The sequence below is a fragment of the Fusarium solani genome (genome assembly GCF_023522795.1).
Source record: "Fusarium solani strain SB1 chromosome Unknown bctg00000008, whole genome shotgun sequence".
Lineage (NCBI taxonomy): Eukaryota > Fungi > Ascomycota > Sordariomycetes > Hypocreales > Nectriaceae > Fusarium > Fusarium solani.
In genome coordinates this window covers 301,739-327,902 of record NW_027072148.1, presented here as the reverse complement: position 1 = coordinate 327,902, position 26,164 = coordinate 301,739, and the positions used below count along the sequence as shown (strand labels likewise).

The window sequence follows — 26,164 nt, the reverse complement described above, 5'->3', positions numbered from 1 at the left end:
ACAACACAAATGTGAAGACGCGCCTCAGGAGTTGAGACTAACCATCGTAAACATCTCCCTTCTCACATCTCGATTCTTCATTTTCGCCACCGTTTCTTCGCTCTCGCCGCGGCCTGCCTTTCTTTGTCGCCTGTTTCGCCTTCCTCTTCTTCTCCAATCATCGACAACACCATGACCCGTCTCCCATCTTCTCGCAGCAATCGCCGTCGTCACCCACGACCTCAATTCCAGCCCCCAAGACACCGCTGGCTCCTTCGGAGAGCTTACGTCTTGGTTCTCCGACGCCATTCCCGATCTTCTCGGCGCCTTTCTCAAGCCCGTCGGGGTCGATTCCCCCACCATCAACCCACTCCTCGACTAGTCGCCGATGCTTCCCCATCGGGGAATGGGCTCGACGAGCAAGAACCTGGGGTTATAGAGAGCCCCATCGTCATCCCCAGCGAGGAAGAAACTGCTGCCGCCGCAAACAACGAGCCCAGGCGAGCTCGGGCTTGGTTCATCACCATGCAGCAGATTGGACAGACGGGATATTGCGACTGTCAGATCGAATGGGCGAGCGTGGAGGCTTCGGCACGCCGACTTTTGGATAGTCAGTCGGAAGACTCTCTTATTTGGGACTCCATGACCCGATCGGTTTCGTTCGCTATCGTGGACGGGCAACCCATCGACGCCATTGAGAGGGTCCATAATAGGTTTATCGGCAGATTTGGAGCGGCTAGGGTGATAGATCACGAAATGGATGGATGGTAGATTCTGCGTGGGCTAGGAGGAAGGAGGCCTGGGGTTTTCGGTTTGCAAGGGCTGGATCTTGGGGGCACGTCAACAACCGCCAAGTAGGCAGCTTGTTATTGTTCTATGAGAATTGATGACGTGCTGTCTCCATGCCTGGATGAACGAACCGATGAATCCCATGGTGTCATTACGCCTCGTTAGGCCCTGAAAGGCCAGAGCCAATATCGTGCTACATCGAGCCAATACTCGATAATAAACCAGTAAGGATCTCAATTTCTACACGAAATCAACCCGATAATATCACCAGGCCCTAGAAAGATAGGCCGGTTCTCTCTGAATGAGGTTAGCTAATAAGGGTGTCGAGGGATCGGCTTAATCTGACACTGTCTCTCAAAGCGTCTTTCGGTGTAATTCAAGCCCCAAGCTGTGCCACTGATTTCGTCCAAGTCGGTTAGTTGATCCGCCATTTCTGTCGGTTTAAATACTGCATCAAAAGGCGCCTAAACATATGGGCCTATCTACCTCGTCTAATTCCCAATATCGCCCGTGAGTCATGTCTGCCGTAATTCGCCAAGCTCAGAGATCGGCCCGTGGCATTTGGCCCCGACGTTGTCATCCCCAACTTGGGACTCCCACTGCACCTTGCAAAGCAGCGCTCAACACCACAGCAAGCAGAAGCCATCCTGCGTCCGGTACACACGATATACAGCACTTCGATGTGGTGGTGATAGGATCGGGCTGCGCCGGTCTCACTTCTGCCGTGGTTGCTGCTAAACACGGTCTTCGCACCCTCGTGCTTGAGAAGAGCGACTTTTTCGGGGGAACTACAGCATTCTCGGGCGGAGGAGCCTGGATCCCCAATAATGCGCATCAGAAGACAATCAACGTGGTGGACAGTCAAGAATCTGCTGAGAAGTATCTTCGCAACGTCCTTGGGGACCTGTACGACCGCGGCATGATCTCATCTTTCCTCCAGAACGCTCCCATCATGCTACAATGGATGCAGGCCAATACATCCGTCCAGTTCAAGCCTGTGGCGCTGCCGGACTACCATGTGGGGAAGGAGGGCGCTAGCGTTGGCCGGACCATCCTCACGCAAGAGTACGATGGACGACAGCTTGGGAGACAAAGATTGCAGAGTATCAGATACACTCTGCAAGGCTATCATGCCTTTGGATCTATGCAGGCCGACCCCGCCGAGCTGCCAGTGCTGTCGAGCCCGTTCCAAAGCATGTCTAATCTGTCTACATGCATCCGCAAGATCACTCGATTTGGTCTTGATGTGTTGCTGTACGGGAAAGGGTCCGAGATGGCAAACGGCAATGCTCTCGTCGGTCGCTTGGTAAAGAGCTGCGACGATGCAGGAGTTGAGCTACAGGCAAGTTCTCCGGTGACGCGGTTGAAGCGAATAGACGGCACGGGCGCCTTCAGTGTCGTGGCCCAAGACTCGCAGGGCCATACCAAGGAGTTCGTGGCGACAAAGGGAGTGATTCTGGCCAGCGGTGGATTTGGAAGATCCCAGGATGCGCGGGCGTATCTTCCCCATGACTGGAGTGTGCAGCCAAAAGGTAACGTTGGTGATGGGCAGCGGATGGGCAGAGAGGTTGGGGCTGCGGTAAGCCACAACGAGGATTACAGCAACTTGGCCACTAACGCAGAGATCAGATGCCACCTCCCAATCCCAAGAACGGCGTGTTTGCTCCAGTATCACTGCTGCGGACAAGAAGCGGCCAAGTTCGACGGTATCCGCACTTCTCCGTCGACCGGACCAAGCCAGGCTCCATCATCATCAACACAGCCGGGAGACGCTTCGCCAACGAGGCCGAGCCGTACCAGGAGTTTGTCCAGACAATGCACGAGCAGGGAATAGAAAAGGCATTTCTTGTCGCCGACAGCCGATTTCTGAGACGCTACGGCATGGGCATGGCTCTCCCGTGGCCCATGTCTCCTCGCGCCTTGATTGCCCAAGGCTATCTCATCAAGGCTAGGACGCTGCGCGAGTTGGCAGACAAGATTCAAGTGCCGCCTGGGACACTTCGAGACACCGTGGCAGCGTGTAACGAAAACGCGGCCAAGGGTCTAGACCCCGAGTTCGGAAGGGGTCAGTCCTCCTATGATCTCTTCTACGGCGATCCGTCTGCAGGCTTCCCCAATCCTAGCCTTGGAACCTGCACCCGACCACCTTTCTATGCTCTAACTCTGTACCCCGGAAACGTCTGTTCCACTTATGGTCTGCAGACCAATGCACAAGCCCAAGTTGTTGACACATCCAACAAGGTTATTCCGGGGTTGTATGCTGTGGGATTGGATGCCAACTCCATCATGCGTGGCGAGTACCCTGGAGGAGGATCGAGTATTGGTCCAGGTATGACGTTTGGTTATCTCGCGGGGATGAGTTTGGCTGGTAAATAATCTTGGAGTACTTAGAAAGTAAAACCCTCCCCCTTGTTGAAATCGCTGTTGCGTCGCGCTATTCTCTGCTCCGCCCATTGTGGGACAGCCAACATGTAAGAAGCCTTACTGAGGCTATCACGACCCCATACCCGACTACCAGGGCGTGATTTATCAAGGCCTCAAGTCTTGTTGATGTGCGATTAATTTATAATTGCTTGGATATAAGCTTCAATCGTGTAGCCAAAGCCAGAGTGAGTATCGACAAGGGCATTGTGTATAGTCGGACACAGAGTCGCGCAAAGGGCGCTTCACGCTTGGGAAGAGAAAGGTCAAAAGGAAAACTTTAATAAAGGTTATAGAAGTGAAGTTTCATGAAGTAAACCCCAAAATACTCCGCATCACGGTGCAAAGCTTTTCTACACATTCCTCTTCGTTGGACAGCATCTTTTGAGCTCGCCAGGCGACAACTCGATCCGGACGGACCAGAACGACCCCTGAATCCTCAACTCCCCTGACCTCCTGCCAGCTGAAGTAGAAGTCCTCCCACTCTTGGCGAAAGCCGATCGAGTAGGCCTTGAGAGGGGTTCCGAGGTAGTCGCCGACGCGCTGGGCGGCCGTCTTCCAAGCGTCGCCGCCTATGCCGGTGAATAGCACAAAGCTGCCGCCCCCAGCTAGGTCTATCGTGCTGACGGCGTTTGAGGGGATCGTCGTGTTGAGCCATACGTGTGGCAGTCGGCGGCCAGGATACGTACTGGGCTCGTGGTACAGCACGGGATCCTCTGCGGCACGACCTGTGGGTGAGTAGGGCTTGGACTCATCAGCATCGTAGATGCCAGCGCCCGAGTAGTGCTGGTTCATCTCAATCCCCAGACCGTGGAACTCGTGAGACGAATTCTTGATGGCTGCATGGAAAAGCTTGCGCCGTGCCTCACCTTCGGGAGTAGCCGACTTGAGCTCGTCCAGGATGCGACGCCGAACTTTAACATCGTCAGAGGGCAGAGCACCGATGGCATTCCAGATATCAGAGTGATCACGGAAAGCTTGGTTTGCCCGCGCGATGATGGATTGTCCGACAGGCTGCCTCTCCTGGCTGTATGTCTGGAGGAGGGCGGGAGAAGCCCAGCCGTTGTGGACGTAGGCGATCTTCCAGGCCAGATTGAAGGCATCCTGGATGCATGTGTTGGACCCCAGGCCGTTCATCGGAGGGTGACGGTGCACAGCATCGCCCAAGCAGAATCTGTCATGAGCCAAGTCAGTATGCTGCGGCATCTTATGGACCCGCGAAGGTGCTTACATGTTGCCGCGTGAATATTCCTCGGCTACAATCTCATTGATGAACCACTTAGACGTGTTCAAGATCTCGGCGGGTGTGTCATCTCCGATAAACTGATGGATGCGTTCGAGATATTGCTCGCTCGTCGGCTGGCCCTTGGTATCCCAGTCACGGTTAGGGAACAGGATAAACATCCACTCATCCCACGGCTTCACCATGCGCACGATACCCAGCCAGCCGAACTCAGGATGCTCGAGATCCGGCTGCATGATCCAGTGAAGGTTACCTCTGCGAGAGTCAACAAGGTGGGAGAGGTCCGCCTTGACCAGTACGTTGATGGCAAGGCCTTGACTGGGCTTCCGGGACAGAGGGAGTTCAAGCTGCTTGACAACCTCGCTCTGAGCTCCGTCTGCCCCGAAAAGGTAGCGGGTTCGAATCCGGTAGACCAACTGGGAGATCTTGTCACGAACTACAGCAGTGATCAGGCCAGTCGCCGTATCTTTGCTGAAGGACAGGAGAACTGTGTTGAAAGTTACTCGGAAGCCGTTGTGGGAGGCATGTCGGATTAGAACAGGCTCGAGGAGAGTCTGAGGAACATCGACAGGATCACAGGGGCTCGCCGTCTCATAGTCGCCCTACACAGAAGACGTTAGAGATGCTCGGTAATCGCCGAGGTGGCTGGTGAATGAGATAACCTTTCGCGCTGGGTCGTTGCCCCAGGAGTAGAGTCTTGCGAACTCGTCGCCTGCCATGCTGTGGCACCATCGGGTGTGTATCATGCAATGGCCCTTGGAGGCGACTTGCAGGATGTCTCGGTCAAGTCCGATGTCGCGCAAGCATTCTACGTCCCATCCGTGAGCCAGGTTTCAGGGCACACTTTGCTATCAAACTGTCGACTTACCCAAGGCCGCCATGTTGGTGATGTGTGCGCGGGGCGTGTTGGCTGTGCCGGGCGCCGCTCCTATCATGATGCCTTCCAAGCCTTATGCCTCACCATGTCAGCCAAGCGGAACGTCTCTTCGGAAGGAGTTTCGCCCTTCACTAACCATAGGACGCTAGGAAGCACGCCAGAGATGCCCCTGAAGGGCCACACCCGACGATGAGGCACTCAGTATCGGTTACACCTCCCTGATCGCCCGTGTCCGGATTGTTCTGCATTTTGTCCCCGCCTTTTTCTCTTGGCTCTTGAAGCAAATTATTTGGGGGATTCGTGAAATCCGTGTCGATCAGCTGTGAGTGAGTGGGTGTGCAACCGAGTAACGTAGGTATGTGGGCTAACACTCGATCCTTGATCAAGTGCAAAAGGTACCTGTCTGAGGTTTACAAAGAAGTCACTGCAGAACAAGTTTGCGCCGTTTTGAACGAAAAGATCAATAAGTAACAACTGTAAATGCACTCTTCAACGCCTGAGGACGGACTCGATTGTGTCAACACAACACAGCGAAGATGGTCCGTAGCCTTCACCTTTCGTCCGAGGATCGCCCGGGGACAAGAGAGTAGACTAGGCCGACTACCTGGGCATCGGACGAAAATTGTCTTGAATCACAAGAATGAGCCTCGAGTATTCGGATGGCGAAGCAGGTCAAGGACGATGGCCATTCCTCACCAATCTTGCTTTCTCTGCTGTCAACTTCAATCGTTGACCTAGCCCTCACTCTCTTCTTGCGCCAACCCTCCAAACAATGACAGCCACCAAGTACACGCTCCAGGACGTAGCCGAGCGAAACAAAGACGGTACGGTCTACGTGGCAATTCACGGCAAAGTGTATAACTGCACTCGGTTCATCGAGAATCATCCGTCTGTGGCTTCCTTCCTTCTCTTCTCCGGCCGTCGCAGAGAGTCCGTTCTGACAAACACATCAGGGGCGGCGCAGAAGCCATACTAGAATTTGCAGGCACAGATGCCTCGCAGCCGTTTGACGAGATCCAACACAGCGGCGACGCGCTCGAGATACTCGACACGCTATGTGTGGGCGAGCTTGAAAGCGACCTCGGAAAGGTATGGCAGCCCTTTCTCCCGCTGCGTAGAGTGAGAGAGTATTCTGACCAAGGGCAACACAACATGACTCAGGCCAACGACGAAATGAATCAACATCTGTCTCGGGGAAAAGTAACCAAGAGCGGGGTGGCTGGGCTCGGAACTGTGGGAAACGTCACGCTGCTGCTTGTGTTTTGCTTGGTTGTCTATTACGGAGCGTCTTCATACCAATCTGCCTGACGACAATACTTTAAAGTAGCTAGACGTTCATATTCCAATACCCTGGTCATGCAGAATATAGCGCCTTGATTGCTACGTAGCTGGCGTTGACTGTCAATGCCGCATAGATCCATATGAGAGGATGCCCTTTGTCGGAGCTAGCATGAACCAAAGGAAACATTTTTGGACTCTATGCTGACGACTGAAACATAAGGCATGTACTCGCACTATGCGTCCTTTGCGGCCTGTCTCTCGCATCACCAAACATCCTCCTAGACGCTTCTTAGACATGCAAACAGAAAAAGGACGGAGTGTTTTCTTACATGATAGAAACGAGACTGCTTCATGTCCCGCAGTCTGTCTTCGGCTTCATCTTCCGAGATCCCCTCTCCCTTGACCAGTATGTCGCGGAGGGTGGAATACACGCCCTTTCCCATGCGTACATCGCCACAGACGTATATGGCTCCGTTGTTGCGAATGACGCACATCACCTCTTCCCACTTTTTCATCAGGATGTCCTGGACATAGACCTTTTTCTCCGTCTGTCGAGAAAAGGCTACGTGCATTTGAAACTTGTCGCCGAGTTCATCCCGGTATGCCTGTGTAGTTCTCCTGTCAGCTGGGTCTATCAAACCACGTCGAAGTCTTTAAGCATTGTCCTGGCACTCACCTTCCACTCGTCCTTGTATAAAAAGTCCTCGTCTTCTCTGCGACAGCCATAAAACAGCGTCAGGGTCCCGACTTCCTGGCCCTGCCGTTTCTGCTCTACCTTTTCTCTGACGAATCCACGGAACGGTGCGACGCCTGTGCCGGGGCCAATCATCAACACGGGAACAGACAGGTCTTCTGGAAGCCTAAAGCTCGAGGTTCGAACGAAAACCGGCAGACTTGGGAGACCATCGCCTTCGGCTTTGGGAGGCAACAGGTTGGCCCCAGCGGTGTGGGACTCTCTGGCACGGGTAGAGTCTAGGATAAAGTTGGATGCCACGCCGAGGAAACGACGCGATGTTCCAGGCACTGGAATTGACTGCGCCGAGACCGTGATGGTGGGTCTTTGCCTCTCCGCGATGGCAGAAGAGGATATCGAGTAGAACCTAGGTTGGAGCTTGGGCACGCACTCGAGCAGGACTGCAAGCGGCACCGTCACAGCTTCACCTCCAGGGAAGAGATGCTCCAGGAGCAGAGCCGTGTTGAAGTACTGACCTTCTGTCAGCTTCAAGAACTGGCTCTTGTCTGTCCCGAGTTGTTTGAGGGCGGTGCGTTGAACCTCGTCGGCCACAAAGTCGGCCATGACAGAAAGCGACTGGCGAGAGACGGGCCCGCATATGTCAAGATGATAAAGAGCAAGATCCTCCACAGAAACGGCAGATGGGAATAGCGTTTGGGATGAGAAGTCGCCCTCTCTTTTGCGGATCGAGATGGTTGTCCTGCGCTTCTCCCACAGTCCAAACCTTTGCAAGAAGCGCTCGACTTCGGCCTGCGGATTTTTAGGCCAGACCCCAAGGTGATCCCCCGTCCCATAGCAGAGTTCAGAGCCTGAAATGTCCAATTCCACGTGGACACAATCTCTTTCATGGGTAGATACGAGACTGCGCGAAGTGCGAATGGGAACAGGAGTGGCTCGAATCGGGCTCTGGCCGTGGTGCTCGGGCAGGGTAGAGGGCTTGTCCGTCTTGTCTTCTTGAGCCTGTACCTCCAAGACCTCGTACGAAGGCTCAAAGATGGCAACGCGCTCCTCCAACGCCATTGCCTTTACGGCATGCGACCACATGTCTTCTTTCCACTGAAGAAACATTTCCTCTGGCGTTTCCTTGCTGTCATCGCTTTCACCCAGGGGGCCTAACCTCTGGGCACCGCTTGCAAGCAGCTGGTCGTTGATTTGCCGCATCACCTTGTTATAGTGGGTGTAGGTGCTGTTCCCAAGTCCAAATGCTCCAAATCTGAGGTTTCCGAGTCCGTTGCCTCCAAGCTCATCGAGCCACGACGACTCGTCGGTCAAGAGGCTGTAGAACTGGCATGCGTCATCCGTAGGCTCGCCGTCGCCATAGGAAGCCATTACCAGCAAGACTAACGTTTTTTCTGAGATGTTGGATATGTTGTTGAAGTCATAGTCGTCGAAAGGAGCAGTAAGACATCCCAGACCGAACCTCGCGTGCGCCTCTCGGGCCAGCCTTTCGGCGATGGTCTGGGCAGTCCCTGACTGTGTGCCAAAAAGAACAACGCATTCGACACTGTCCTCTTTAATCTTTCTAGCGATGCAACGGTCGTTGGTCGAGATGGTGCCGCCCCGGGTTGTCGGCTGACCTTGTACGGCCGAGATCCATGCCAACAGACGGGCCAGGACGACTTGCCACAGCTGGAGCAAAAGGGATGCGATAGTCGCGGTCATGGTCAGTCGGTTAGACAGTCTGATCTCTTCCTTCTTCTTTCGTTACTGCTGTACACGTGAATCAGACTATACCCTCTAAGATCAAGTCAATCGCCAGGTACTCACTCCCAGGTTCCGTGACGTTTGCCTTCTTCCGTCCAACACATTGAGACGGACAACAACGGATCTTATTGATCATCTTGGATGTACAACAACAGACCAGTTCATCAGTCCGATGGCCAGAACACCAATTCAAGCAGCGTTGCCATCAAAGACCACTGTCTAGTTAGTTCCTCGCCGATGGAGACCAGGTGATACACAGTGTGGGGCTCTCCGGAAGTTATCCCGGAGGCGCAACTTCGGCACGGGGCAATGTTCGGATTGTTTAGATGGTTCCGACTACATAGCCGATGGCGCCGCTTTTCGATCCGCCCTGTCCCATCCCAGGCTAGTCGCGCTACTAATAACAGCCAGGAACCCCTCGAGAATAGCGCAAGGATACCGTTACCCGCACACGTCTTTTACCATGGCTCCAAAGTTCTTTGTTCTTGCTCGCGTTGTCAGCAGAGATGGGGCTCTTGAATTTGTGAGTGTGACCTCTTGTCATCCCTCTCGTTGAAAGACACGCCGCTAAGCTTGAGCCCTATTCCACAGTGGAGGGAAAGGCTCGTCCACCTTTGCGAAGTCTCCAAGACAGAACCTTACGGCGATTCATACTACTGGGGTTACGATTTAGACGGCGCCAAAGATACGCTCTGGGGATTGGAAGGATACACTCACCCCATCGGCTTCTTCATAGACCATGTGTCATCCGATATATTCAAGCGCGAGATGGAACTTGTCGATAAGGACAGACTGCTCAGAACTGTGCAGGGTCTCGGGAGCCCAGATTATGACCTCCATCATTATGACCAGTACGGAGGTTACTTGAAGCGGGAGGATGACCCTGACGCCGACTCAAAGACCAGCGTCGTGGTAGCCATCCACCACTGGGCCGTTGAAGAGAGTCGGCGAGTAGAGGTTCTAGACCGCCTGGTCAGTTTCTCAACAAAAGCTCGCCAGGCCCCCATCGGCCTACAAAGCGCGCTGGTCTTGAAGGAATGCAGAGACACGACTCTGAGCACACTGTGGTTGCGGTGAGTTGCCCAAGCATATCGTTGATCAAACGTTGTTCCAGCGCTGACACCACGCAGCTTTGATTCCTTGCAAGCTTGGGAGGACTTGCAAAATTCAGGCGAATACAAGTCACTTACTGCGGACATTGAACCCTTAACGAGATCGACCCAAGTCCACCGTTCGCAGGTATTTAATGGACATATTGGGTTAAAGGACAAGGTGTAGGCACTGAAGTATAGACAGCTTTCCTTAATCAAGTCATTACTAGTATAACACTACTTGCTCACTTGTACCGCTCTTCTTCACTGCATTGAGATGAAAAATACAACTATCAAAGATTTTGTTTGAAGAGATTCATGCATAAGAAGAAAATGACTTTGGAGTGCAACTTCACTTCATTTGATACCTACAAAACCTGAAGAGGTAGTTCACTTAGAAGAATGAATGCCGTAAAAGAAAGTCGGGTTGATACCTATCTAGAAGGGTATCCCAAAAGTCATCAAGTTGATTTGATTCTATTACTAGAAGAAACGAAATGAAAGATATCTGCTATAAAGAACATTATAAGCATTTGTAAAGCCTCTTACAGGTAGGTATGAGAATTAATACATAAATCTAATGAGAGAAAAAGCAGACACTCTTTAACTACTGCTTGAGCTATCTTGATTCACAATCTTACTCATCGCCATAGCTTCTCCTTGATGTTCTTCATAACCAGCGGGCCAGTTGCGTGATGAACTTCCCTACCGATCCGAGGAACAGCGGATCCCAAAGGAGTCCCATTAGTGATTATCAGCAACAAGCCTACATCTACTTGCTAACAGTCTCAATCCTCAGCTCATGGCCGCTCTCATTTAGGTCCTTCTCATGCTCAACGCCCACTGCAGGGACAACAGTCGCAACTGGCTCACCAAATTGGGCATTGATCTCTTCCAGTGAGAGCTTTGCAGTCTGTAGCGTCGTATCTGTCAGCCTTGGTCTTTCTCGAACGAGATAACTCCAAGTGTTGGTGGAGTGAAACTTACCTCGGGGCATACAAATATCATGACGATGGAAGAAGCGCAGCAAACAGAAACCATGACAAAGTAGTACTTCCAACCAATTTTCTCCATCGCTAAAGTTGCCGGGCTGGTGTATGCAATAGCGCAGGCGAAGAAGGTGACAATCCCGAGGGTGTTGCCGTAGCTTCGAAGGTGGGTGGGCCAGATTTCAGAGATGTAGATGTAGGCTGCGCAGTCGACGGTGCATCCGTACACAAAGATGAAGAAAAAGTAAAAGGCAACGGCTGCATTGGTCCCAGCAGTGTTGTCAGAGCCGAGGTAGTACTTCTGCAGTACTGCCTCAACCACAAGCATGGCGCTACAGAGAAAGCCGCCCCCAACTACGCCGGATGAGTTAGCATGAACGGTCCTAGGCGTGCGGTCATCGTCCGAGATGACATGTGCGACTTACCCAGAAGCTTGACTCTCCCCACCCGGTCCACAAGAAGCGCGTTAACATAGCATCCAAGTAAGGCACAAACGGTCCAGACGATGGACAGTCCGAGCTGCAAGGTAGGCCCGTAGCCAAGTTTTCCAAATAAAACAGGAGTCAGGTTGGCGATTACCAGAATGCCGGTGGACTGCCCCATGACCCAAGTCAGTATGGAGCAGATGGCACGATGGCGTAGTGCCGGGGTTCGGAAGATGTGCACGTAGCCCACAGGCAGGGACTTTTCAGCCTCAATCTCAGCTTTGATCTGAGCCATCTCGGTGGCAGCTGTCTCGTTGTCGACACCATCCTTGTGCTTGTGGAGACTCTGGATAATCTCCCATGCCTCGGGGTACCGGCCCACCTCACAGAGCCACCGTGGAGACTCTGGCAGTACCATTAACGAGCCCAAGAGTAGGAGACCAAATAATGTGAGAAGGATGAACTGCAGTCGCCACTGGTACGGTGTATCCACGTAGTTGAATGCCAAAGCCATGATGGATGAAAAAATGTAGGCGTAGACAATCGAGATAGCGTGGTTGCCGACCAGCAGCCCTCGAACATGAGGAGGAGAGATCTCGCTCATGTAGACGGGACAGTTGGTGATGACGATCCCGGCTCCAATGCCACAGATGAACCGGCCCACGATGAACATGGCGATGTGGGCGCTGCCAGCCTGCAATGCGCCGGCCAAGATGGTGAGAACAGCTGCGGAGCCAGTGGCGATGCGCCGCCCGAATCGGTTCGAGATAGGAGCTTGGATAACGGACCCTATGAGTCCTCCGCCCAGGAAGCTGTTTCAAACCAGTTTGTTAGCCAATGCAAGTTGCTACCCAGGCTCTTCCCAAACGTACACTCCAAGAATGCCTCCTATGACAGAATCGGCATTTCCGCCACTGAGAAACTTTTTGACAAAAGATTCTTGGACAAGGCTTCCGGCGATGGCATTGTTGGCGTATCCAAACACAAAACTTCCCATGCCCGCCACCAGGATGGTCTGGTTTTCAGGTTAGCCGGCGCCTGACTACCTGTCAGGAAACGAGAGACGAACATAGATATTCCCAGCCGTGACTTTAGGGTTGGCCGACATGATGAAAGATTGGGCGTCTCTGCGTCTTTTTCTACACAGTTCACTATAGCGTAAAGGAGGAGTCGAGAGTGTCGAGAGAGAGATGGACACGACGAAGCAGCCCCTGTCTTATACAATGTACGCTATTCACATCAACAATAGATTCAAAATGCCTGTCGAGGGAAGGCAGGTTGCTACAATGTCCCGAAATCAAGCCGTTAGTTAGTTAGGTAGTCTTCTGCCAATGGCAAAGAGAGTGAGGCTGAACAGGGAACAATTAGCTTAGCCTCCTTGACTTCAGATATTCTCGGGCCAATCTGTCGCAAATTGCAGTTGCTTTTACATAAACCCCTTGCTGGGATAAAGCCAACAAGCTCATAGGCTCTCTTTGCCCTACAAGTGGACTCTTTTGTTCCACAATTGGGACGTGTCTTCTTACATCTCATTACTCTCAGGTAAACCACCATTTCTCAAATTCTACTCTCTAGGGTAGCATCCACACGTGCACAGACCACAGGTTGTCTGTCAGGTTTCCCTCGACCTCCACTTTTCGTACAAGGGGCTCCCAGAAGGACGGAAATCCCCTCCGTTCACTCACGTCTTCGACCATTGACATGGTCACTTTTGTAATTAGACCGATGTCGAAATTAGGCCGATGCGGGGAGAGACAGACGGACCACACCTCCCAGGCCAAGGAGCAGCCAATGGCGTCACCTGTTCTTTTCCCCAACTTTCGCCAAGGTCAAGTTGGCGTCTAGAGAGGGTTCCCCGCCTCGATGGTTGATCCCAGGAGTCTGGGGAAGCCCTTGGCAACCAATCAGTGTGCGTTTTTCCTAAGCCACAGTTCGCTTGCCAGGGAGTCCGCTTTCTTTTCCTTGCGATCCCATTGGCCTGGGTCCGACCGAGGCCCGGGGTTGCCCACCGAGAGTCGTCGATCTACAACCTCGAGGTCTGGGACCCAGGCTGTCTCTCTTCATCCTCTTTCCTACCGACACACTCGTCCGATCTCTGCCATCAAGGCCTCAAACTCGGAGCAATGAGCGAGCACGCAGAAAGACGATGGTCCTCAGACCAAGGGTCCCGCAAAGACATCTCTGAGCTCGCCTGCAATCTGTGCAAGAGGTAAGTGAAACCCCTGGACTGTCTTTGAGACGGCACAAGGCTAATTCGACGGACTCTATGTAGACGCAAGACGAAATGGTAAGAGAATTGATGGATGGGCAGCCATGAACGAGTCTTCGAACAAGTCGCTGACAAGCTGGGGCAAAGCGACCGCGTTTTGCCCTCCTGTGGTCCCTGTGATAGGACGTCGCAGTCTTGCGCCTACCCATCCAAACGAATGAAACCTGGGCCAAAGCTTGGTAAGTCGCAGTGAGAGTTCTCCTGTTTAGGAGTTCTGTCCAGGTCGCCGGGTCTTCAAAACCAGCTGCTGACGGGCTTTATCCTCACCCCTAGGCTCACGACTCCGCGAGCGCAGGCGGCCTCGCAACAGATCACACCATGGACAGAGCAACTCGAGAAGCGAAGGACACAAAGGTGGCAGCAGCGAAAATGCGCCAAAGGACGCCATGTCCATGCCGCAGGCTCCATCCGACCGTGACACGGTCCAGGGTCACGTGTCTGTTCCACCACCTGGACATGAGGCTCGTCCCAGCATCACCAGCCTCATCGACCTTGCCTCGTATCCCCCTTCGCCCATCTCGACAGTTTTTGACGATGCATCCACAGACGTGTCGGAGTCTTCAGACCAGGCGGCCGCAAATTTCGTCCGCGCCATCAGCCTCTCCTCTCTCATCCATCCTACCCATGAATCGCGCCAAGAGCCCCCATCCCCATCGCAGCAGTCGGCAGCTGCAGTTTCGTCTGACGGCTTCTTCATCAACCTCGTTGGAGCCCAAAGGCTGATAGACCAGGCTTGCGACACCCTGAACATTTCAGTTGATAACCTTCAGACACTGTACGTCGGCGACTCACTCATAGCGCAAGGTCCCGGATGCGCAAGCTGACGCGGTTAATCTAGGACTGATCTATATCTCGACAACATGACGGCATTTTCCTTGTTTCATCGCCCGACTTTCGGGGCCAAGATACAGACCATTACGTCCCTTTCTACCTTGGTAGCCCTGCTCGCTTCCATGTTCTCCGTGTCGATCAAATTCTTTCCAGCGTGCTCAGAGGCGGGTGGTCCTGACGCTGGTAGCTTGCCGTCGTCGGATCAGTTCCACAAGATTGCCACAAAGGCACTTGACGATTCCCTTAGGGAGACGGACGATGAAGCTCCCTCCCTTTCTGTCCTACAAGCCATGGTCCTCTGTACCTTCAATGAACTGATTCGAGGTGTCAGGGGCAAGGGGTGGCGACTGCTAGGCTCATGCGTTCGGGTTGCTTACGAGCAGCATCTTAACCTCATCGACTACGGCGCGCCGATCCTACCTCCGCGCGATGAGGACGGTATCCGACGGTGGGTTGGCAAGGAGGAGGAGCGACGCTGTTGGTGGGCCATATGGGAGATGGACGTCTTTGCTTCTACGATAAAGAGGTGTCCCTTGGCCATCGACTGGTCAGTGAACGAAACCTATCTCCCGATACCCGATCGCGATTGGTTCAATGGTCAATACCGCCAGAGCAGTTTCCTGCACCCGCAGCCATGTGAGAGATGGAAGAGGCTGAAGAAGTGTGACAACGATAGCCCGACTGCATGGTTCATTGTCCTCAACTCCATAATGCGGGATGCCCAGGCCTTGGCGAGAGGGAGTCTGCAGGGCATCCGGTCAGATTGGAGAGGCCAGGACGAGACGACTGATCTCCAGCAGTACTTCAAGAACGTCTTTTGCAAGAAGTCCCCTGTCGCCGGTGACCAGCAACTATACTTTCTCAGCCAGGCCCTGCAGCAGACCGTCTCTGCCTTGCCGACGAAGCTCGCATATCAAGGGGAGAGGCTATTTTCCCATGCTCTAAGCGCTCAGGCACCACCCAACTCGGGGTCATCCGCTGCCCAGGCCACACTGGTGGACGTGGCACGCTATTCTCTCTTCCTCATGACACAGCTGGCGCGCTTTCAGATTTTCCACCACCAAGCGTTTGGCGAGATCGCATCGGGTACACTGTTCACAGAGATTGCTCCTGATCCGCCCTTTGGTTGGACGTCAACCCCTCGCCCCCCTGCGGGCGCCATCTCAAACTGCGAAGGCCTGCGAAACTGCCTCGAAGCTGCAGACAACATACAGTTTGTCTTGCAAAACGCCCCCGAGTGGCATGTCAAGTGGTTGAACCCTTTCCTGGCCAGCACCGTGTGGTTGGCTGCCTCGCTGCAGATCCTCCGCAAGGTGTACGGACTTGGCACGGAGGCTGAGACTGAATCCAAGCTCGCCCTTCTTCGACTCACCTGTCAGCGTTACTCGCTATTCTGGGGCACACCTCTCACGCTGTTGCGCAATGTGGACTCGCTGGAGAGGCTTTTGAGGCACAAGAGAAGGCTTCTAGCGGAGTTGGAGGTTCGTTCTGCAGCGAAGCAGCGAGGGGCCAGGCTAAGGTCAGCGGGGGCTGCACCCAGTCCAGCCCTCGCAGACATGAAAGATGGCCTCCAAGGGAGATTGAATGAAAGCCTTGATGGAATGGATCCGCTCGTACCCGCCGACTTCATGCCTGAACTCTTCGATCCGTCGGCCTTCATTCCGGACCTCGAAGGCTTTGCACCAGGCGCAAGGACCCAGACTGCCTCGGGTTCCCCCATGACAACCAACTGGATCGGTATGCTATCGGAGCGAGGCCAACTAGATGACATATCTTTTGATTCCTACGCCGACCTCTTCTTCCCTCTTGCTCCACCCCAGGAAGTTGACCAGTCACCGAGAGCTGGAAGCCTCGCTGTGCCAAGAGGTTAGGCACATGGTGGGCTGTCATACTCAAGGATATGGCTCTTAACCTTCGCTGTCTGAGTGTTTACTTTGTCAACGCCACTGTGATCAGTGTCAAAAACGTTCGCAATTGAATTCAGGAGCTATCAAAACATCAATCGACACTCATATGCTACTGCAACAGGAAATGGACGTCTCTGCCCCTACACATAGCTATCTGAACCTATTCGGCCCTTGCTCTACCCTGAAAGTCACCGCTACGCCAGCTTGGTCGCCTTGACTGGGTCGAGCGAGGCTGTGAAGTCGGCTTGCTTGGTTTTCATATCGGTGGGGAAGCTCAGATGCTCATGAATCCACTTCCACTCGCCTTGGCTATTCTTCCTCGCGATCCCAGTCCTCCTGAAAGCCGTGTCGAACGGCACCCCGCCGGCAGTACCCCAGGTGTGTTGGATCATGGTGGAGAAGGCATACTCCTTGGACAGGGCAGTGACTTCAAAGTCCTTGTATTCCATGTGCCCGTCGTTCCAGTAGGGGAAGATGGATTCAAAGTGTTCCTTGAAGCTGCCTCGGATGGTGTTGCCAAACATGTCATAGCTAAGCATGTCTTCGAAGTCATAGAAGCGACGGGCCCCATTCATGCCGTTGGCAAAGTCCTGGCGCGACTCATGGTTCCAGTAGTGAAGCCAGCCACGGTAGAGCTGGTCTGTCACTTCCTGTTCTTCCTTGGCAAGGCTTGGGTTGCGGTACTGTGGCTCAAAGTTAACGTGAGGGTAGTACCAGCCGATATGAAGGCATACCTTCGTCGGTGGCATGTGTAGGAAAGTCAACGCCTTGCTCGCATCACTGTAGGCGGCCTGGACGGCAGGGAAGTCAGACAGAGCACGATCTTTTCCGGTAAAAACAGATACTCACATCATCCTTGACAAAACCGTTCTTATCCATATCGGTTGACGGGCACAGCGAGTTTTCCTTTGTCTGAGAGGAGAAGAAATCGAGGGAAATGGTGTTGTTCTGCACACCATCGACTGCCGGCCAGCTGCCTATTAAAACCATGGCAGCGCGCTCTGTCATTCGCCAGACCAAGCAGGACGCGAGGCCCGGGGCAATGACTGTTCGTTCACGCTGAAGCAATTGAGCCGAAGAGTCGCCCGTGAGAGCAGGCAACTTGATGCTGGACAATGCAGGGTTGCATCGCCCGACTTGCTCACCTGGCTCGGTGGAATCTGGGCATTGATCCGATCGTGAGAGTTGGCCCGACGGATGGGACAAGATTACTCCGCGCCACACCCAAGATACGAAGGGGTAGAGTGTGCTGGTTGAACCCTTGCACGAGGACTCGACTCGCAAGTCTCTCGAGCTCATGTCGAGCCATCTCATACAATGGGGGACAGGCTTGACTATCAATGTGCCTGAGACAAGGTGGGCACATGTGACTGTCGTATCTATAAAGCAAGAAGCCTCCCTTACAAGTCTTGGAACCAACGAGCCAGCGGTCGCAGCCAAGCTTGATATAGCAGACAGACAACAACTCAAACAAACAACAACACCAGCAAGAGCAAGAGCAACAACGATAGCAACAACAAAACAAACAATCCACCGTCAATCATGGGTTCCGTATCAACCCCCGAGTACGATGCCATCATCGTAGGTAGCGGCTTTGGAGGCTGCTACGTACTTCGTAGGCTGAGAGAAGCCGGTCTCAAATGCCTCGCCATCGACGACGCCGGTGATCTCGGAGGTGTCTGGTACTGGAACGCCTACCGAGGTGCCCGCGTCGACACTCCGGTGCCCCTCTACGAGTTCTCGGATCAGCAGCTGTGGCAGGACTGGACGTGGTCGGAGAAGTACCCGGGTCGCGATGAGCTGCGAAGATACTTTGATCACGTCGAATCCAAGCTGCACCTGAAGAAGGACATCCTCTTCAACACGCGCGTGGTTGCTGCCGAGTTCAACCAGGCTGACAACTTCTGGAACGTTGTTGACAGCGCAGGCGTTAACCGCACGACGCGCCACTTCATTCTGTGCACTGGATTCGCTGCCAAGCCGTACATCCCCGACTTTCCGGGTCTCGACAGCTTCGCTGGAACCTCTTGCCACACATCCAAGTGGCCGCAAGAAGGCATCGACTTCAAGGGCAAGCGAGTGGGCATAGTTGGCAACGGTTCCAGCGGCCTTCAGGTCATTCAAGATGTTGCCCCGGAGGTGGCTCACATGACCGTCTTCCAGCGAAGCCCGACCTACGCCCTTCCCATGCGCCAGACACCTCTGCAAGACAAGGACCAAATCAAGTCACAGTACGCCGAGATCTTTGAGCGTCGCGTGTCCAAGTTTGCTGGCCTTGACTCCGAATTCAGCCCCAAGTCGGCTGTCGAGGTCTCGGACGAGGAGCGAGAGGCCTTCTTTGAAGATATTTGGACCAAGGGGGGGCTGTCCTTCTGGCTGGGAACTTATCAGGACGTTATCCGTCACCCTATCGCCAACAAGTACGCCTACGAGTTTTGGCGCAAGAAGACCCTCCCTCGGATCGAGAAGCCCGAGATTGTTGAGCTTCTGGCCCCTCGGGAGCCCCCTTACTACTTTGGCACCAAGCGCGCGACCCTGGAGCAGAGATACTACGAGGTGTACAACCAGGACAATGTCGATTTGATCAGCACCAAGTCTAACCCCATTGTCAAGGTTGTTCCCGAGGGCGTCATCACAGAGGACGGGAAACTTCGCGAACTCGATATCCTGATCCTGGCGACTGGGTTTGACTCTGTCACGGGCGGCCTCCTCTCCATCGACATCAAGGGCGCCGACAACCTGACCCTCAAGGACAAGTGGAAGAATGGCACTTCTACCGAGCTGGGCATGATGACGGCCGGGTTCCCTAATATGATGTTCCTGTACGGACCCCAGGGCCCAACCTCATTCTGCAACGGCCCAACCTGCGCCGAAGTCCAGGGTGATTGGATCTGCGATACCATTCTTCGACTCCGGCGGGACAAGTGCCAGTTCATCGACGCCACCCGCGAGGCCGAGAAGGAGTGGCGCGATCTCGTCCAGCAGATAGGTGATCAGACACTGCTGCCCCAGACAAAGTCGGAGTACATGGGTACCAACATCCCCGGCAAGCCTAAAGGTATGTTTACTTTGCAACTTGTAGCACGTGGATCGATATTGAACTAACCTTGTGATGCAGAGATGCTTAACTTTCTCGGTGGATTGGTGGAATACACCAAGCAGATTAACGGCGCATTTGAGAAGGGCAAGAACTGTTTTGTTGTGTACTAGTTGGCATCGGATTGTCGCAGACGATCTCTTCTCTCTTTTATTTGAACTTAAATGGAACTCTTTTAAAACCACAGTCTCTTCCTTCTTTGTGTAGTCGATTGCGTGTTAAATGACGATCCCAGTATCTTAGCTACGCCCTACTCCTAACAAGAGAGCATCTTATTTAAGCCTAATGACTGAATACTTAGACTCGAATCACTATGTCTTAATACTTTGTTATTAATAACTTTCATAAAGCACTATAAGAAGCTCTTGATCCCTTAACACTCTTTAAAGGCCTTGTTTATTACTTGCTACCTAAGTATAGCTCACCTGCTCGTCACTCACAACAAAGCCTTTATCACTCAAATTCTCACAGACTTTAAGCAGGTTTAATGGCCCAATCGTATTCAGCATGCTAGATATCCTCCATCTACGTTCCAATGCGCTGTAAAGCCCCCAGATTCAGCTTGGTTCTGACACGGGTGACGAATGGCGCACTCACCTCCAGTCACATAGGAAGCCTCGTCACTCAGAAGGAAGCACAGGACGTTTGCCACTTCCTCGGCTGTGCCCATTCTCCCGAGAAGGGTATCCTTGGAGATACTCACCGAGTCGAACAGGCCTGCAGATTCGCCATCTCGAAATATCTTTGTGTCGATTGGTCCCCTTGTTTGTAGCTTATCAGCAGGGACACTGGAGGGTTAAGAATCGATTCAAGACTTACGGAAGAAGAGAGTTGATCCGGATTCCTTGCTTGGCATACTCACCTGCTGCCGACTCTGATAGTCCTATGACGGCAAACTTGCTGCTGGAATATGCGGCGTTGTGAGGCAAGCCACGCCTGCCAGACGTGCTGGCGACGTTGACAATCGAGCCTCCAGGTCGGTTGAGCAGCGGCAGCTGGGCCCGCATGCAGTGAAGGACGCCGTTTAGGTTGACGCTCAGGATCTTATCCCAGTCAAGTTGGTCCTATGACAGTTGGAACAAATGTTGAGGGGTATAAAGCTGGGACACTCACGATCGTCTCAATAGTCTGCTCTCCTGTCCCGCCGGCTACTCCAGCCACATTGGCAGCGCCATCAAGCCTACCAAAGGTGCGATGCGCTTCCAGGACCCATGCCTCTACATCGGCTCGGATACTGACGTTGAGTTGTGTGACGCTCGTGTTTTCGAGCCCCAGCCGCTTGCCTGCTCAAATCAGATTTCCATCATCTATCCCATCATGCTGACCCACTTACACTCTTGGGCGGTAGACTCGAGACCGCGAATATCCAGATCACTGAGAGCAAGCCCCGAGACTCGCTTCGAAGCCAGCCGTAAGGCGGTCGCGCGGCCGATCCCCTACAACGATATAATTAGCCACCGTGCTAGCCAAGTCGCGCGGGGAGAGGAATGATGATCGGCTCACCGACGCGGCCCCGGAGATGCAGTAAACTTTGCCCTCGAACATGGCTCAAAGTCGTCACGTAATTTGTTACAGAGAGATTGAATTTCAAGGCCAAGCTTGATCTATGCTGTTCCACAGTCAACGAGACCTTTTCAAGTCTTCGTTTGCTTCCATCGGCATGTCGCCCGGCCGGCTGTAGGCCGAAACCCGATAAAACGGCCCCACTGCGGGGCCCCGGACGGACCAACGTCGGCCTGATTTCGCTCTGATGATGTTAAAGGGCGGCACACTTGGCAAGGACTGCTGACCGGAGAGAGGAACTGCTGCTCGGCCCTGGATGCTTCTGTGCAGATATATCCCGGGGCCAATCTCGGGTGATGGCGGTGTCCAGACGATCCCCAATGAGAAACTTGGTGAAGCGACGAGAGACCTTGAAGCCAATTACCTCTTGTCGAGTTCCCTACATCTTACGCCATGGAGGGAAAATTAAACGGAAAAGTGGCTGTCGTCACAGGGGCGTCCTCAGGAAGTGAGCTTGTACCCACGAGGGAGACACCCGTACCATGGGCCCAGACAGATCAGATCTAACCTCGCTCCCAGTGGGACGCGCGATTGCGATAGCCCTCGCCGGCGAGGGTGCCAAGATTGTTCTGTGTGACCTGCAGGAAAAGGCCAACGCCAAAGGCTATGAATCAGATGTGGACAAGACCACGGGCGACATCATCGCGGCCCGAGGCGGCGACTCTATCTTTTTGCAGACGGACATTGCGAGCTCGGCGGCCGTACAGGAGACATTCAGCCGAGCCCTAGAGGCAAGTTTGACTACCGCCTATCACTGAAACAGCCTGGCTAACAGAGACGGGTATAGAAGTTTGGAAGAATTGACATCCTCATCAACTGTGCAGGCTACTGGGCGCCCTTCTGCTCTTTCGCGGACGAGTCGGAGGAGCTCTGGGCCAAGATGGCGGCAGTCAATACACTCGGCACGGCTAGAATGAGCCGAAGCGCCATCAGGCAGTTCCTACAGCAAGAGGTGGACGAGAAATGGGGCAGTCGGGGACGCATCGTCAACATCTCATCGTGTGCATCCGTGACAGGCTTCCCCGGCGAAGTGGCATACTCTGCCACCAAGGCCTCGGTCGACCACATGACGCGAGCTGGAGCACTAGATCACGCCAAAGACAGCATCAACATCAACTGCGTTGCGCCGGGCGTTGTCGCCACGGGCATGGCGCGTGGGAATCTCGAAAATAGCACCATCCACCAGACAATGGTCAAGGCAACGCCCTGGCCTCGTCTCGGGACTGTAGATGACATCGCTGCGGCTGTTCTATTTCTTTGTCTGCCTCAGTCGCAGTGGATTACTGGACAGATTCTTCCTGTCGATGGTGGCATGACCATTGGTGTCTCGGCGTGAGAGGGTTCAAGGTGTAGAGATAGTCAGATAGTTGTCAGCACAGCTTTTTGCTCGTCTAGTGCCATCTAAGAAGAAGAATCTAGTGAAAACTCATCAATTTACCCATATCGGACTCAAATGGATCGTGGGGGATGTTCTGTCCTCCTCAGTGAACGTGTTCTTTGTTCGCTGTGGTCGATGGGCTCCTTTGGAGACGTCCCCAGACTTGATAATATTCTGCCTTGCCCGGTACTACCGCCAATTTCTCACCCGAGTCTGTCTATCATCGGAGGAATTTTCTCCTATCATCGGCGTAAATCCGTCGGGTTGATTCCACCCGAGCTGCGTCCTCCTAATCAACCCTCGACCCGCTCATTCACATGCCCTGTACAAAAAGTCCAGGCAGGCAGACTTGAAGAGGAAGCGAGCAAACCCAAGCTTTCCTCTATCTCTTTGACCCCCATCTGATCAAATCTGCCCAAAAGACTACCGACCATGGCGCCCAAGTGGACACACCTCATCCGTTTCATCGCTGTGGAGGATGGCTTGATTCATCGCGGCCAGCTTTGCGACACATCCATCGATGTCGGCCTTGCATGCAAGGAGAACAAGAGGGTACAGGCGAAACTCATAAATGGATCCGCCTTTGATGGCAACGTGACAAGCCAAGTCATGACGGTAGACCAGGTACGTCTGGCATGCCTCTGCCATGACCAAGCGTCCCTAACATGCTCTTCCGCAGCTTCTCGGTCCCCTCGATGTCTCTGAAGTACCCTTGATCCGATGTATGGGACTAAACTACCACGACCACGCCAAAGAAGCCAACATGCCCCTGCCCACCCACCCTGTCCTCTTCATCAAGCCCAGGACGGCGCTCAGCGGACCCCACCCTCGCAAGATCTACATCCCCAAGTTTGTGCAGGACGAGACTACCGACTACGAGGCAGAGCTCACAGTGATTATTGGCAAGGATGGAAAGGACATACCTGAAGCCGAGGCCATGGACTATGTCCTGGGCTACACCTGCGGCAACGACGTGAGCGCCCGGACGGAGCAGTTCCGTAACAGCCAATGGTCCTTCTCAAAGGGTAAATGAATGAAGCAGCGTTCGGCGGCGATGACACTTGGCTGACTCTCAACGTGCTCCCAGGACTGGATCATTCCGCACCCATTGGCCCCGTCCTGGTATCTCCGTCCGTGATCGAAGATCCTCAGGCCCTTGGCATCCGAGCCACCTTGAACGGCTCAACCGTCCAGGACTCTCACACGAGAGAAATGATCTTCTCAGTCGCCAAGACGATCGCGTTCCTCTCACAGGGAACCACGCTGGAGCGCGGCACCGTCATCATGATGGGCACTCCGCCCGGTAAGCAGTGCACGAGAGCCCTTCACTTGAAGCTGCTGACACGACTAAGGTATTGGAATTGCCCGGAACCCCAAGATTTGGCTCAAGAGCGGCGACGACATGCGCGTATCTATCGATGGAATTGGTAGGTGGGATCGAATCTTGGTTCGTTGAGTTGCTAACATGACTACTGCGCAGGTACTCTCATCAATGAAGTCTTTTACGAGTAGATAGGACTTGTAACACTTCTTGAATAGACTCTAAATAGACTCGCCTAGTTCTGCGAGGATAAGATTGTGTATTCGGATCTTGCACCACTGAAGAAGAGGTCAACGTGACATTTCCTAGGCGTGCCTTATGCTAACAGCTCTCCCTCCAAAGCCAGGGAAGTGGCGGCATTCTAGGGGAACAAGAATCAGAGAGAAAGAACAGATGTAGTATTTGGAAGCAGTCCTATTGCATGAAAGACCGTCGTTGGATGTTTGTAGAAGCGGTGGAAGAGTCAGAGGAGCTGGAACAGCTGTTGTTGTTGGTGACGCCCTTAAAGAGGCAATTAGCTACGCCAACAAAGAATAGACTATCAACCCAAACATAGAGGGCCTCTTTTCCTTGAGGATTAACCCTCATACGGTATTAATCCAAGCCTGAGAGAGTCACGTAAGGTGAGAAGGAGAAATTGAGGCCAATTAATAGTCCGGTTGCGAAGGTATAAACAGCACCCTGGGGAGAGAACTCTCGTTGTTCATCGGAGACCTTAACGCTATTGCTATCCTACCCTCTTCGGGCTGCCTGATCCTGTCCAAAGTTTGTTCGATATGTACCACCGACTCGCTGCGACGTACCCACTCCTGCTGACCACTGACGCCCAATCCGCACCGCACCCCCTTTATGTGAGAAATCCGTCCGGTAATCGGGGTCCTAAACCTGTCAACTTCCTATCTCCAAACATCAATGACAACTCACCCCAGACGTGAAGCCCGTCGGGCGTGGCAAGTTCAATATTGGTTTTGGAGTGACAGTTCACTTGGTCTCCGTCGACATAGTGTTCGACGATGAAGCCGGATGGGTCGTACCTAATTCCCCAGCAAGTCAGCAAGAAGCAGGTCATGGGGGGCATTCTTCTCACCAGTAGTCAAAGATCTGACTGCCTAGGACGTGCCGTCCAACGCCCCAGCAATTCTGATAGCCCTGGTCACGCAGGTAGTCGTGCCCAAGCACCTCGACGTCAAAGTCGTGAACCTCGAACGAGGAATGATGGACATGAGACTTGGGGCCTTCAAAGATGAAGAAGCTGTGGTGGTCTGTAAAGGTTTCTCCCAGATCCAGGTGTATAAATGAGGCAATGTACCGTCCAGTCTCGTCGTGCTGAATCTACATCATACCGTGAGCTCGAGATTGAATCAATGCGTTGCGGCTTCTTACGTCGCTTGGAACAAAGTTGAAGTGTGTGGTGTAAAAGTCAAATGTCTTTTGGAACTGGGTCACGCAGAGTCCAAAATGTCCCAGCTTGTGGATCAGCGCCGGTCCTGAACAGGCACTTGTTAGCAAAGATGGACGGCAATCGCTTGTATGTGACCTTTACCCTTCTCGAATCTCTGAAACTCGTTACCGGCTCGGTTCTTCTTGTGAGGCTTGAGAAGGAGGTCAGCTTCAGTTCAGTTACCAAGAAGGAATCAACTGACAAAGTTAAAGTCAAGGTAGCGGTAGTCCTTGGCGGGTTCCACGGGCGTCTGGCCATGGACCAGATGCAGAGGCCAGCCATCAATAGGGTCCTTGACTGTCACGCACCGCCCTCCGCCTGGCGCCTCGTCGAGGTCGTAAATTTCAGTGGCATCCGGAAAGATGGCGCGGGCCTTTTCGAGGTCCTCGGAGGACTCCACCACCAGAGCGGCCCCTCCAAACTCATTGACAGAAGACTCCTCTAGGCAGTAGAGGAAGGGTTCACTGCCGTAGCCTCTGTAGTAGATCCTCTTCCCCTCTCTCTTGACCTCTATAAAACCAAAGGCCGCCAGGAACTTCTCTGCCTTGGCTGAGTCCTTGTGTTTGTAGTACACGTGCCCCAGTCGCAGGACCTTTATCTTGGAATCGTTGGGCTTGGACATGGTTGGTTGAGGAAATGGTCTTCACGTAGGTCTGCACGACAGTAGAAGAGGAACTGTTTATCCAAGGACAGTACCGATCTGACACGGCCGCATCCTCCTTATGAGAACGAGCGAGTCGTCAAATCTTGCTCTACCAGATTGTTACTTGAGTCGGCCGATGTGAGTCGGAGAACGGAAGCCGGCTGGTGGGGCCGACCGGCCGA

At 53.4% G+C, this 26,164-nt stretch overlaps 12 protein-coding genes across 12 annotated transcripts; 6 read left to right on the top strand and 6 right to left on the bottom strand.

Moving 5' to 3' along the window:
* Positions 1–171: 171 nt before the first annotated feature.
* Positions 172–3,144, top strand: MRS44_012128 (uncharacterized protein; the record flags this gene model as incomplete). Its single annotated transcript, XM_065618694.1, has 3 exons — positions 172–681; positions 1,442–2,347; positions 2,398–3,144. The coding sequence occupies 3 exons, from the start codon at positions 172–174 to the stop codon at positions 3,142–3,144; spliced, it is 2,163 nt and encodes a 720-aa protein (XP_065474766.1).
* A 351-nt stretch (positions 3,145–3,495) lies between these two features.
* Positions 3,496–5,367, bottom strand: MRS44_012127 (uncharacterized protein; the record flags this gene model as incomplete). The annotated part of the gene is made up of 4 exons (XM_065618693.1): positions 3,496–4,363; positions 4,421–5,034; positions 5,095–5,240; positions 5,301–5,367. 4 exons carry the CDS (start codon positions 5,365–5,367, stop codon positions 3,496–3,498), a joined length of 1,695 nt encoding a protein of 564 aa, XP_065474765.1.
* Positions 5,368–6,362: 995 nt separating this feature from the next.
* Positions 6,363–8,985, bottom strand: MRS44_012126 (uncharacterized protein; the record flags this gene model as incomplete). Its single annotated transcript, XM_065618692.1, has 3 exons — positions 6,363–6,419; positions 6,920–7,195; positions 7,267–8,985. 3 exons carry the CDS (start codon positions 8,983–8,985, stop codon positions 6,363–6,365), a joined length of 2,052 nt encoding a protein of 683 aa, XP_065474764.1.
* A 505-nt stretch (positions 8,986–9,490) lies between these two features.
* Positions 9,491–10,305, top strand: MRS44_012125 (uncharacterized protein; the record flags this gene model as incomplete). The annotated part of the gene is made up of 3 exons (XM_046283593.2): positions 9,491–9,550; positions 9,619–10,100; positions 10,158–10,305. 3 exons carry the CDS (start codon positions 9,491–9,493, stop codon positions 10,303–10,305), a joined length of 690 nt encoding a protein of 229 aa, XP_046133427.2.
* A 585-nt stretch (positions 10,306–10,890) lies between these two features.
* Positions 10,891–12,640, bottom strand: MRS44_012124 (uncharacterized protein; the record flags this gene model as incomplete). Its single annotated transcript, XM_046270931.1, has 5 exons — positions 10,891–11,031; positions 11,106–11,461; positions 11,533–12,344; positions 12,405–12,547; positions 12,602–12,640. 5 exons carry the CDS (start codon positions 12,638–12,640, stop codon positions 10,891–10,893), a joined length of 1,491 nt encoding a protein of 496 aa, XP_046133428.1.
* A 1,015-nt stretch (positions 12,641–13,655) lies between these two features.
* On the top strand, positions 13,656–16,503 carry MRS44_012123 (uncharacterized protein; the record flags this gene model as incomplete). Its single annotated transcript, XM_065618691.1, has 4 exons — positions 13,656–13,741; positions 13,805–13,819; positions 14,097–14,576; positions 14,640–16,503. 4 exons carry the CDS (start codon positions 13,656–13,658, stop codon positions 16,501–16,503), a joined length of 2,445 nt encoding a protein of 814 aa, XP_065474763.1.
* Positions 16,504–16,733: 230 nt separating this feature from the next.
* On the bottom strand, positions 16,734–17,838 carry MRS44_012122 (uncharacterized protein; the record flags this gene model as incomplete). Its single annotated transcript, XM_065618690.1, has 3 exons — positions 16,734–17,222; positions 17,274–17,330; positions 17,389–17,838. The coding sequence occupies 3 exons, from the start codon at positions 17,836–17,838 to the stop codon at positions 16,734–16,736; spliced, it is 996 nt and encodes a 331-aa protein (XP_065474762.1).
* A 243-nt stretch (positions 17,839–18,081) lies between these two features.
* MRS44_012121 (uncharacterized protein) lies at positions 18,082–19,749 on the top strand (the record flags this gene model as incomplete). Its single annotated transcript, XM_046269570.2, has 2 exons — positions 18,082–19,597; positions 19,658–19,749. 2 exons carry the CDS (start codon positions 18,082–18,084, stop codon positions 19,747–19,749), a joined length of 1,608 nt encoding a protein of 535 aa, XP_046133431.1.
* A 389-nt stretch (positions 19,750–20,138) lies between these two features.
* On the bottom strand, positions 20,139–21,181 carry MRS44_012120 (uncharacterized protein; the record flags this gene model as incomplete). Its single annotated transcript, XM_065618689.1, has 6 exons — positions 20,139–20,176; positions 20,234–20,397; positions 20,456–20,700; positions 20,750–20,919; positions 20,970–21,072; positions 21,140–21,181. 6 exons carry the CDS (start codon positions 21,179–21,181, stop codon positions 20,139–20,141), a joined length of 762 nt encoding a protein of 253 aa, XP_065474761.1.
* A 500-nt stretch (positions 21,182–21,681) lies between these two features.
* On the top strand, positions 21,682–22,535 carry MRS44_012119 (uncharacterized protein; the record flags this gene model as incomplete). The annotated part of the gene is made up of 2 exons (XM_065618688.1): positions 21,682–21,934; positions 22,024–22,535. 2 exons carry the CDS (start codon positions 21,682–21,684, stop codon positions 22,533–22,535), a joined length of 765 nt encoding a protein of 254 aa, XP_065474760.1.
* A 474-nt stretch (positions 22,536–23,009) lies between these two features.
* Positions 23,010–24,089, top strand: MRS44_012118 (uncharacterized protein; the record flags this gene model as incomplete). Its single annotated transcript, XM_046270919.2, has 5 exons — positions 23,010–23,201; positions 23,257–23,602; positions 23,665–23,880; positions 23,930–24,004; positions 24,058–24,089. The coding sequence occupies 5 exons, from the start codon at positions 23,010–23,012 to the stop codon at positions 24,087–24,089; spliced, it is 861 nt and encodes a 286-aa protein (XP_046133434.2).
* A 656-nt stretch (positions 24,090–24,745) lies between these two features.
* Positions 24,746–25,961, bottom strand: MRS44_012117 (uncharacterized protein; the record flags this gene model as incomplete). The annotated part of the gene is made up of 5 exons (XM_065618687.1): positions 24,746–24,932; positions 24,986–25,230; positions 25,282–25,385; positions 25,442–25,490; positions 25,542–25,961. 5 exons carry the CDS (start codon positions 25,959–25,961, stop codon positions 24,746–24,748), a joined length of 1,005 nt encoding a protein of 334 aa, XP_065474759.1.
* Positions 25,962–26,164: the final 203 nt, after the last annotated feature.